At 43.1% G+C, this 11168-nt stretch overlaps 1 protein-coding gene, 1 long non-coding RNA gene and 1 pseudogene across 2 annotated transcripts; 1 reads left to right on the top strand and 2 right to left on the bottom strand.

The window, feature by feature from the left end:
• Positions 1–489: 489 nt before the first annotated feature.
• On the bottom strand, positions 490–5581 carry LOC133915214 (probable CoA ligase CCL12). The gene is made up of 14 exons (XM_062358288.1): positions 5233–5581; positions 4780–4909; positions 4329–4588; positions 4012–4213; positions 3891–3931; positions 3440–3562; positions 3241–3314; positions 2925–3145; positions 2454–2548; positions 2162–2378; positions 1961–2086; positions 1483–1581; positions 1181–1390; positions 490–1092 (listed from the first exon to the last, which is right to left on the bottom strand). Exons 1-14 carry the CDS (start codon positions 5511–5513, stop codon positions 979–981), a joined length of 2193 nt encoding a protein of 730 aa, XP_062214272.1. The 5' UTR covers positions 5514–5581; the 3' UTR covers positions 490–978.
• Positions 5582–7831: 2250 nt separating this feature from the next.
• On the top strand, positions 7832–10075 carry LOC133915211 (protochlorophyllide-dependent translocon component 52, chloroplastic-like; annotated as a pseudogene).
• A 9-nt stretch (positions 10076–10084) lies between these two features.
• LOC133915213 (uncharacterized) lies at positions 10085–10801 on the bottom strand. The gene is made up of 2 exons (XR_009909306.1): positions 10677–10801; positions 10085–10522 (listed from the first exon to the last, which is right to left on the bottom strand). It is a non-coding gene; the product is annotated as an uncharacterized LOC133915213 (long non-coding RNA).
• Positions 10802–11168: the final 367 nt, after the last annotated feature.

Raw genomic sequence — 11168 nt, 5'->3', positions numbered from 1 at the left:
CCTATCCCGATGCACTATGAGCGGCGTAGATCCACGTCAGGATAAATGGGAGCTAATATTGTTGTTTTATATAAGGAAAAACAAGAAGGGAAACAAAGGTGCATCTAGAATCTTGACTCCTGCAGCACATATCCCAGAATGATGTTCCTTGTCAACTGAGCTTCACACTAGACAATTTAGCCGTCTAGTAGTAGAAATTATTCAAGCCACGGTGCACATAAAGTCAGGATATGGATGCTGTTTTGTAGCATGCGCACGACAATTTTCGACGAAAATATGTGTACAGCTTCGTTTTTCAATCGATTGCATAACTTGCTTGGACACTTGCGTATCAAGTATGTTAAAACCACAGCAATAATTGGGCAGCCAGAGGATCACAAAATATAGGGGTATAGACATTGTTGTCTAAAAGAAAAATAACAGCAAAAATTCAAATAAATTAAATGAGTATGATTGGATGTTATGGTGGCGCATATGGATGCCAACGCATATTCAAGTTTTTTCCTTTTTGAACTGGAGTAGAGCAATTTATTTCAATCGAAACACAAGAAGTTCAAAGCCCGAAATCAATTGGATGGTAGGAAGCAGCATAACACATCATGCCCATTCTATTTACCAACACAATCGTTTGAGGCGACAAATACAATACCCAGTATTACACTTGGGACTCTTGCAGACGATGAGACGCCGGACACCATTCTCGGTCATCTCTGGTCTAGATTCTGTCCCAATGCTCCTCTCCAAGACGACCGGCGCAAGCCGGCTTAGGATTTGCAGTGAATAAAGCAAGGCATGATGGCGCGAAATAAATCCCATTGTTATGTCATCTCCTTGCTGCGCGGTATGCACTCTGGACGCTATACAATACACCAATCAGTATTCTGAATTTCTCTGCACACCTCCGATCCCCAGAGAACAATGCCTCTTTATTCAAGCCGCTGGTTGTGTAAATGAATTATGAAATATACCCTTCGAAGGTCATAGCTTGCTGCGATTTGAGAGTTCCTGCTTCAACTGATCCCTCAGGACCCTCCTCAGTAGCTTGTTCGATGCAGTTCTTGGAAACTCAGGAACAACTTTGACATAGCTGACCTGTAAGACCAGTAAACGATCTCAGTTCTGTACACATGTGTACATACATCTGATCACTGGTCATTAGCATCAGAAAACAGAAGGTTACCTTGAAAAGAGGATTGAGGTTCTTCTGAATGGCCCTCTGGAACTTGGTTTTAAGGGGATTTACGTCGTATGGGATCGATCTATCTTTCAGCACTGCTAAGATAGCCAGATGTTCTGGTCCCCCACCGGCGGGTTTGATGCTAACTGCGGCTGTTTCTAGCAGAGTCTCATCGGCTCTGTTGCACACCCGTTCTATCTCCACCGAGCTGGTCTGCATATGCAGATGAGAACAATATTGATTTGGTTTCAGAAAATGAAAGGATGGTAACAACGGATTGGAAACATTTAAAGGGGATGTTTAACCTTAATTCCTCCAAGATTCATGGTGTCATCCGCTCTGCCAAGTACAATGTAGTAACCACCTACTGTCCTCTGGATTATATCTCCATGCCGGCGGAGTTGCTACAGCAAATTGGGTACAAAATAAGAGCTTTCACTAGTATGGTTATCTTTTATAACGCTTGTAATTGGATTCGTTCATTTCGTTCAGTAGCGAAATTTCTTAAGGAAAAACCAGGTTAAATGTTGCAAGTTATTCATTACAATGATATTTCTTGCGCAATCGATGCTAGATGTCTAGATGACATATTTCCCACTATCAGATATGGAGGGTGCCATTAATTTTATAGGCTACTGCAAGTGCTGGATCTGTTTAGTACAATTTTTGCAACAGAGTTAGGTAAACAGCCAATCAACCATGTGACTTTCATTGTTAAAATTTGAAATATGGAATGTTCATATAGCAATTTAAAACGGAGAACTAAGATAGGCAAGTCCATACCCTTCCGTTGTAAATGGGCATTCCATCAAAGTAAACCTTATTGTGGTCAGCATTGAGAAGCTGATCAGTAGCACCAAAATATAATGGGAAGAGACCCACTTCTCCAGCACAAGGTAGATCATCAGGCTATCATAGTCAACTAAAACGGTTATGTCTCGAACACAATTACCAGGCTTGGGAATTTCAATTGACGAAACTTACACACGGAGTTCCATGTTCATCAAGTATGACAAACCCAGTGGACATGGATGCACCACTAAAAGCTCCAAAAGCTTGTGGTCGCAAAAGACTCCCCTGAATGTATGAGGATGCCAGCTCCGTGCCCCCACAGCATTCTACAATGGGCTTGTATGAGGCACGTGAAGATAGCCACAGATTATCATCAATATCAGAAGCCTCCCCTGTTGTGCCTAGTACCCTGCAATTATAATCCTATAAATATCCTTCTACCAGATTGTGATGAAGATGAATGCCTTCTGATAGTGCCACTCACCTGATTTTGGTCCAGTCAAGCCCTTTAGTGCAGTTACCAGCTTTCCATGACTTCACCAAGCTTGGCACAGATCCTAATACTGTCACACCAGCATCCTGCAAAATAGATCGCAGGAATAAACTTGAAGTACATAAGGACAGCATGAATTTCTTTGTATTTTTGTTCTACTATGAATATGCATTGCTCAGACTTTCATAAAACCCTACCTGATTTACTGAGAGAAAAGGACTTTAGCATAAGGCATTAAAGGAAATTTTTTTGGGAGCAGACAGGTTTGAGGTTGGGTGGTCACTCAGTAGAGGTATGCTAGAGCTATAGACAAACAAATGTGAAGTAAACTATGCCTATGCTACTTGCACGGGGACTAATGTAACATAATGAAGCTCAAAACCAACAGAACTACAATATATGCAAGTAACAAGGATAAATCTTTTTAGCAGCCAGATCAATATTGTTATAGTCCAAACACACCTGTACAAATTTGCAGAAACCACGTCCAAGTGGAGATCCATGATACAAAGCCAAGGTCGCACCATTTAGAAAGCATGAGTACAGGATTATAGGTCCCATAACCCAACCCAGATTAGTAGGCCAGCAACCTATGTCCTGTGGGAGAACATCCAAATGAGCCCATGTATCAGCTGCACATCTTATGGGAGAAAGTTGTGTCCATGGTATAGCTTTTGGTTCCCCTGCACAAGAAGCAAATGAAACAGAAAAAATCATATGTGATCATGAGAATAGTGCAAGCAGCCAACAAAGGAAATAATGTCAGGGTACTCTATACCAGTTGTTCCTGAAGAAAAAAGTATATTAGTTAGGGCGCCTGCAGACTGATAGAATGGATAGTAAACAGATGACCTGCAAATCCAAGAGACAATATTGCTTATATCAAGAAATTAACTTTCTTTTGCGATGTAGGTATTCTCAAATTTTCATGGAAGAAGATATTCAAAATCAAGAGAAAGAACAAATTTAATGCCTACCTTCCTGCAGCACGAGAAAGAAAATCTTTCCACATCACATCACCATTCCTTAGTGTAACTCCAAGATAGCCTCCGGTTGCAGGAACTACAATAGCTTTAGATGAAGTCCCTTGCACAATGCGGCTAAATAATGGAATTATTATGAGCTGTTAGTCTATAATTGTTCAGTACTTAAGTTCAGTTAAGCAAAAGTATGAGTAAAAGGTTCTCCAAACAGTGTAAGCATAAGGTTTCACAGGATACAACCATACTTAATTGCAGAGTACAACACTTACATATTAGGTACAAAACTGTACAAGAAAATGAGTCAATGGTTCTTCTCTAGTGCAAAACTGGATACTAGCACTTCTAAGTGAACAACTTGTTTGCTCGGCTTCTTGCCGTTTATAATTTTGTGCAAATCAAATTAACATAACACAAATCCAAACTAAAGTAAACTGATCAATCATACCTGTAAAGTGGAACTTTCTTCCCTCCTCTAATTATGAAATCCTGAAAACTTGTGAATTTTAGAATAAGCCAGACTATAGTACTAAAAGTATGTATCATGAAAGGCTGGCTTAATGTCTCACCTGAGTAAAAATTGCCTTTGCTTTTGAGACATCCATGCGAGTACCAATCTCCTGAGGTGCAAAACTATCTGCTATTGACACAACAACAAAACCACCAAGGACGATTGCCAAATATATAATGACCGCATTGCATGTCATAGGCATGTCAATTGCAATCGGATCCCCTTTCTGGAACATGGTATCTAGGGCATTTGCAACAGTCCTGAAAACACCAAAGCAAAAAGAAAAAGAAAAAAAAGCCGCAGATAATTCGCAGAAAAACAGAAGGAACCTTTTGTATGCTTCAACTCTAAGTAGTTCGGAAAAGAAAACAATACATCACTTGACTGCGAAGCTCCATCAATGACATGCGGTTCACTGGATAATCATCAAGGCCTTCATCCCTCCAAACAATAGCTGTACTGTCATCGGTCCTGTTTTGGGAAGGCCAAGGTAGCAGACAACATTCGGCAATGTTAAGCACTGCACCTTGAAGCCATGTTCCTCCTTTCTTTGATCTATCTGATGTATCTAGAATTGACTTTGGTTCTTGTTGGAACTTGACTGAGAGCTGCTTTAGCACCATTGACCAGTAGACCTAAAAAAGCATCACCTAGGAGGCTACGATCACATCGTTGGAGGCAGACTAAAAGTATCCATCCAAAATGTAAGTTTAGTAACCACTTTACACTAACAACTTTTGAAGAAACAAGAAAGAGAGATAATTCTGAACTCCTGTTTGGAAGTTTAGTTACATACAGAGTATTTGGTTAATTTAGAGCAACTGACCTCTTGATTCTCTACGGAAAACCTGTGGAAGACGTTAAAACTTGATATCGGGTCCTTGTATGATGACCCTAACAGCTTAGGCCCGTTTGCTTCCATCACTCTCCCAAGGTTTGTTTGCTTACAATCAATCCTGTAACAGTCGAAATACTTGTGCCATTAATATCCTTATTATCATACAGTGTATTTGATATAGCAAATACTAATGTTGTGAGACATAACACTACGAATGATGCTATCATATATTCATATGCCTGACTGCTTGGCAGAAGCTTGAAAATTGCATTGCACGTTACATTCACATCAAACTGCTCTCAACACCAAACATCACGCGGTTCATTCACTGTCCATTTTGAATTTTTGATCGAATCATGGCAGCAGAATGCTGAGAGCTACTAGAAAGCTGCTTTGTTTAATCAGAAAGTGGATGGATGGGGGGCACGACCGGCGACTTACAAGGACGGGAACCAGTACGGCGGCGGGCCCCGGGCGGCGCGGTCCCAGCCGGCGTAGACGGCGTAGTAGACGAGCTGGTGGAGCGCGTGCGGGTGCTCCGGCCGCAGCACCCCCGCCGCCGCCACCGCCGCCCACACGGCGGCCTCGTCTGCACCTCCCGATCCCCCGGCGGCGGAGCGAAGCGCGGCGAGGAACGCGCCCGCGTCGGCGGCGGCGAGCCCTGCGGCCTCAACGTCGCGCGCCTGGATCTCCCACACGCTCCCCCTCGCGTTCGCAGACATGGTGGCCGCCCGCGCTCGCGGCTCGCCTCCCTCCTAGCTTCTCTCTGCCGGCCTGCTCGCTGAGACGCCGGGTAGAGTAGCGTTTCTGCGCGCGATCCAGGGAACGAAGGACAGCGATCCTCTGAAGTGGAGAACAAAATGCATTTTACTGTAGCATTAGGAACATTAAAATGTGAGTATATGAATAGTAATTTGCAGTTGCACTGTAGACAAAATACTGTAGTTCCGTTATACTGTAGCATCTGATCTGATCCGTTGATTTTTGATCTGATGGCTGATAAGAGGTGCTAATGCACTTTACTGTAGCCCGAGGATCCCGATCGGGGAACGAAGCAGGTGGCGCTGTTGCTGTTCGACCCGGTAGGTAGGTAGGAGTGGCGCGGCGTGTGCGTGCGTGCGTGGCCTGCCTGCGTTTGGTAGCCTCGGCCAGCTACTAAATACGAGTCTTCTTAAAGTAATTTTAATTTAATTGAAAATTACAAAATAATATGCATTTTCGAAAAAATACTACCTGTCAGTAATTGACCTGCCGACAGGTAGTAAGATATAGTGAGGAGTCTATCGGGTATAAAGCGTCTATTAGCAAATCAATCGTTGATAGGTCACCTGTCGATCGGAAATTGATTTTTCGACATGTACTACTTTTTAATTTTCTAAAAGCACATATTATTTTTATAATTTTCTATTAAATTAGTATTATTTTAAAAAAAGTCACTAAATTTCCCGTGAACCTTGGCGCCTCCCCTAGCAGCTGCGCTACCCAAGAGCGGTCTCCCGCCCGAGATTGAAATGCTTCCAAGTCACGACTCATGGCAGCATTTGAATTTAATAGGTGCATAGGAATTTCACAGCAGAAAAGGTGTAATTAGTTAGTATTACGTGAGATTAGAATTTTCGTGTTTGCACAGGTTCAAAATGTTATAGAAGATCTTAGCCTCGCATATGCTCCTATGATGACATGTATCTTGTGTTTGGCTTTGCGATTTTAGTTGTGCTTTCGCATACTGTAACATGTGTTGCCACGAGTGGTTTAAAACTACGCAAGATTTTCTCTATAGTGTGCCTTCATGATCCATTTGATTAGTAGGTTCATAGCAATATTCTCTCTATAGTCGCCCAACAGGTTGTATCGATCGTCGTCGTTAGATTTCTTGTTATCACCAAGGGGACCTTGGTCATGTCAGATGTTCAGAGAGTCGTGGTTGTGTTCGTAGTTGTACTGTACTTCACGATATTTCGCTGGCTTACGAATTTTTGGCTTGTTTGGTTCATATCTAAGTTTGCCATGTGTGATTTATCATTAAAAATATGACTAACAAATTCTCGTCATAAGTGTGACAAAATTAGTAAAAAAAAATGTAAGTATATCAAGTGTAGGCTAGAATCAAGCTAAAGTTATGATAGTTAACCAAATAATTATCTAAAAATCTATAGCATGACTAAATTTAGAGGTAAATAAAATAAATTCTTCATCTAGGAGAACTTCTATTGCGAAACTACATCCATGTTTAGACTATGTCCAAGGGATTCTTGTCGGGGATGAAAATTTCATTGTGAAGGGATTTTCATTCCTTTCATCGCTTCAACGATTTTTCTTTATAGTTTTCATCACGAAGGGATTCCCTGGGTCATTCACTTTAGAACGAGATTCTCTCTATTTTTACTTCGCGATTCCTCTCGAAGGTAAGCTGTTGGAGATGAGAGAAAATAAGGTAATAAGAATAGGGAAGAGAATCGAAAAGGGAACGAAATGAAGAAAATATGGTTGGAGATGGTGTTAAAAATGACGTGTTGAGAGATCCTGCGTGTTTGTTACAGGTTGCGTGCTGTTTTGACTGGTTATACTGAGAATAGAATCTGTCAGAAGTAGAACATTATTCAGAAAAGAAATACAAGAAGTTTCTCCGTCAATTATCATCTAAAACCTGTTAGGACTTAAATTGTGCAACATCGAAGACAAGAATAACAGAGAAATTTTAATTTTTTGCCACTCTAAAGAGTGGGTTTCACGCCTCTGCCACTTCGACGATTGACTTTGCAGATTTGTCATTCAGAATATTGCCTTTTCGATTTCGTTGCCATTATACGATTTTTATTCCTTTTTATTTTATTTTCTCATCCCGGGCCACGTGAGAAGACACCTCTTCTGTGACTGTAGTCTACTAAACTGTAGCAATTTCAACCGATTGCTAACTATTTCGAAACATACCATTGTACTTTGCAGTAGCCCAGTTGTCCTGTAAACGAGTGCGTGACTCATCGGTAAGACATTAGAGCCCGTTTTTATCGGTTTGGATTCGAACCCCGATTTACCCCGGCTTCTCGCGCGTCGCGAAGCCTCCACCAGCTTCCGCATCACTCGTAGCCCGTCGCCTGGTACGACCGCGGCGCCGGCGAGTGGCCTGTGTTCGACGACGCCTGCCCGCACCGCTCTCCGAGGGCCGCATCGACGACAAGGGCCGCCTCCAGTATGTCTACCACGGTTGGTGCTTCGACGGCGCCGGCGCCTGCAAGTTCATCCCCCAGGCCCCCGCCCTCGGCCCCCCCGGTACGCTGTCACGAGCAGTGATCAGAATCCACAACCTCCTCCTCCAGGCTCCAGTAATCTTCCATTCTTCTCCGCCGCGAAGCAAAATCGAAATCTTTCTCTCAATTCTCACCGCAGCTGCACAAGAACAGCAAAGCGTGCGTGGCCTCGTACCCCTGCGTGGTGCAGAACAACATCCTCTGGTTCTAACCCAGGGCCGAGCCCGAGTACAAGGACGTACTGCATAGGAAGCGGCCGCCGTTCATTGCGGAGATTGACGACCCGGAGTTCGTCACCGTCTACGACATCAGGGATCTCTTCTACGGGTAAAGGCTCAGCCTTTCTCTGAATATTGATGTGCTTCTTTCATTGGTGTAGCCGCATTGCACATTCAGAATTCAGTCATAGCTTGTAGCAGTGTTGCATTGCAGGTATGATGTTTTGGTAGAGAACCTCATGGACCCTGCTCATGTCCCGTATGCGCACAAGGGGCTGATGCGCGGCATCCGCAAGAAAGAAGATCCCGGGAGATATGTCCCTGATCTGATATGAACATCAACACTTATCTTTGGCAATGCAACTTAAGCTGTTCTTTCAGCCTAGAATTCGTTGAGCTTACACTGGTCTCTTGCTGGATGGAGTGAATAGCAATGCTTGGCATTCTGCATAGCTGATTGGGACTGTTTATTCTCTTCTCAGTTGAGTATGATATACAAGGCGGCGGGTCGATCAAGATGAAGATCGAGCAGGCAACGTAGATGGGTTTTTTCTCAGCGCAGGAACGGGGCTACTTCCAGTTTGTCGCGACTTGCACGTTTTTCGGCTCACCGTTTCGTCAAGAGGTGTAAATCCCCTCTCCCTTTGTCAATGCAATAGAAACTGGAAGGAATTCATAGATCCATCTTGACACATCAGCATTGTGTCCTGCTCCTGCAGGCCGGTCAGGCCAAGAAGAAGACGCCACGGGTCATGCTGGTGTTCTTCTGTGTCCCGGTTGCTCCTGGGATGCAGGGTGATCTGGGCGTTCCCCCGGAACGTCGGGGTTTGGCTCCACAAGATCACACCGCGGTGGTTCTACCACATCGGCCAGAATCTTATATTGGATTCAGACATTTACCTCCACGTTGAGGTAACTGAAGGGAAATGTGCGCACTCCATGTCAGGTACACACCATGTTGAAAACTATAGCTTTGAGAAGCTCCAACATCCAAATTCTGTTCTATCTAAAGCACAGTGATTCAGGTTGTGTGTAAATGCATTCTTTTCCAACTTCATTCTTCCCTTCTGAATCCTTTTACAGGAGCGCAAATTTTTGCCACGGCAGGCCTTGATAACTGGCAGAAAGCTTGCTATGTGTCCACATCGTCACACAGCATGGTCATCGCCTTCAGGAACTGGTTCAGAAAGTTCTGCAAGAATCAGGTTGGCTGGGCAACCCCACAAGCTGATCAGCTGCCACCAACCCCTACCAAGGATCAGCTCTTGGAGAGGTAAACAAGCCAGTAATCTACTTCCATTCTTCACACTGCCCTGAATCATCAAACGCCAGAGAATTCAGTAAAGCACCATGAATTTTCTGATGCCATCGACAGGTACTGGTCGCACGTCGCGCGGTGCACGAGCTGCAGCGCTGCGCTGAAAGCCATGAGGGGCCTAGAGGTCGCCCTGCAGGTCGCGTCGCTCGGCATCGTCGGGTTCCTCGCCGTCGCAAAGGGGACGCTGGTCACGGCGACTCTCCAGAAAGACGCGGCCGTGCTTTGCTTCGCCGCGTCCCGCTGACTCGCAAATTTCATCGAGAAGAACTTCTACTTCCAAGATTACGTCCATGCCTACAAGTGATGCCTGCGGTTTTCATTGCCAGGGCTCAGGAGTCTGTAGTTTTTTTGTAACTTAATACAACTTAGAAAAGTGTAGGAAGCGCACCAAATTATTTGATACTGGTAGCAGCTGTATATATCAACTAGTTATCTTCAACGCTGGCTAAACGATAAGGGGCAACAAAAGTTAAGAGTTACAAATAAAGTATGTTCTTGCAGTGGTGATATGATCTGGCATTCTGCGACAGAATATGGAATTCATATATGAGATGAAACAATAATCAAACTTCGTACTTATTATGAAAATACGACAATCAAATCTCATCATTCCGTAAAGCAGTAAGCCATATGAGGGAGATTCGAATACTCTCGGCGTGTCTACCAAAATAGAGCTTCTCTATTTGTGTTCACACAAAAATTCCATGGTTTACCATGATGAGAATGTGTTGAGTAAAAATTCAAAACAATGAACAAATTAAAAACACCTCTGAGTACAAAATATGCAGCTAAATACTGGATATTTGGTAACTATGTTTATCTTGTGCTGGCGGCAAGGTTGAAGTTCAGGGCAATAGCAGACGCAAAAACTTATCCAAGAAGGCAAAGTGCACTCGATTCCCATTTGGGCGAACAAAACGGCATCCACAAGATACTACCCTTAGGCCCTGAAATACAAAATCGCTTCAATGATTTATCAAGAATTTAACTATCAAAAGGCATATGTCAATCAATGCAGCACTCGTCTTAAAATTAAACTATATAATTTGAATTATTGTGATGAATAAAATAAGGAAATGATAGGCTTTTTCCATGAGTTACCTCGTCATATATGAATCATCTGCTGTACTGACTACAATCTTCTCACCCACTTCAATAAAAGGTGGTGCCTAAGATGACGCAAAAGGGTAATGGAAGTGAGAAATAGTGCAAAGATGACTCCATTGGAGTTTATGGTTTCTAAATTTTCAATAATTATCAAAACGATATGCATCCAGAAAAGTTTCATGACATTAATAACTTATCTGAACGCAAAATCAATGTGCAACGAAATGATATACAAGAAGAAAATTAGCCTTCATGATTTCGCTGTGTTCGTCACTGCATGTAAATCGCGTATGACTTGGAACATTCTCCTCTTGATATAGTTAGTATTCGCCATGCTGCTATTCTTCTGCCAATGAGCTTGCAGTGTGGATCCATGATTGATGCAATAATAATAACGTTATTAGCTGGCAATTACTAGAATGTAACCAGGTTGGACTGCGTAAGTTCGGACAGGCTTAATGAATTCAGGCTAACGGATTTGTCACA

Source organism: Phragmites australis, chromosome 4, assembly GCF_958298935.1.
Source record: "Phragmites australis chromosome 4, lpPhrAust1.1, whole genome shotgun sequence".
Classification (NCBI taxonomy): domain Eukaryota; kingdom Viridiplantae; phylum Streptophyta; class Magnoliopsida; order Poales; family Poaceae; genus Phragmites; species Phragmites australis.
This window is presented reverse-complemented; position numbering and strand designations above follow the sequence as displayed.

Coding starts and splice junctions, on each gene's coding strand:
- LOC133915214 (XM_062358288.1), bottom strand. CDS start 5,513: ATGTCTGCGAACGCGAGGGGGAGCGTGTGGGAGATCCAGGCGCGCGAC. Junction 4,910..5,232: donor CCGTACTGGTTCCCGTCCTT/GTAAGTCGCCGG, acceptor CGACTGTTACAG/GATTGATTGTAAGCAAACAA. Junction 2,549..2,924: donor GTTTCTGCAAATTTGTACAG/GTGTGTTTGGAC, acceptor TCTATTTTGCAG/GATGCTGGTGTGACAGTATT.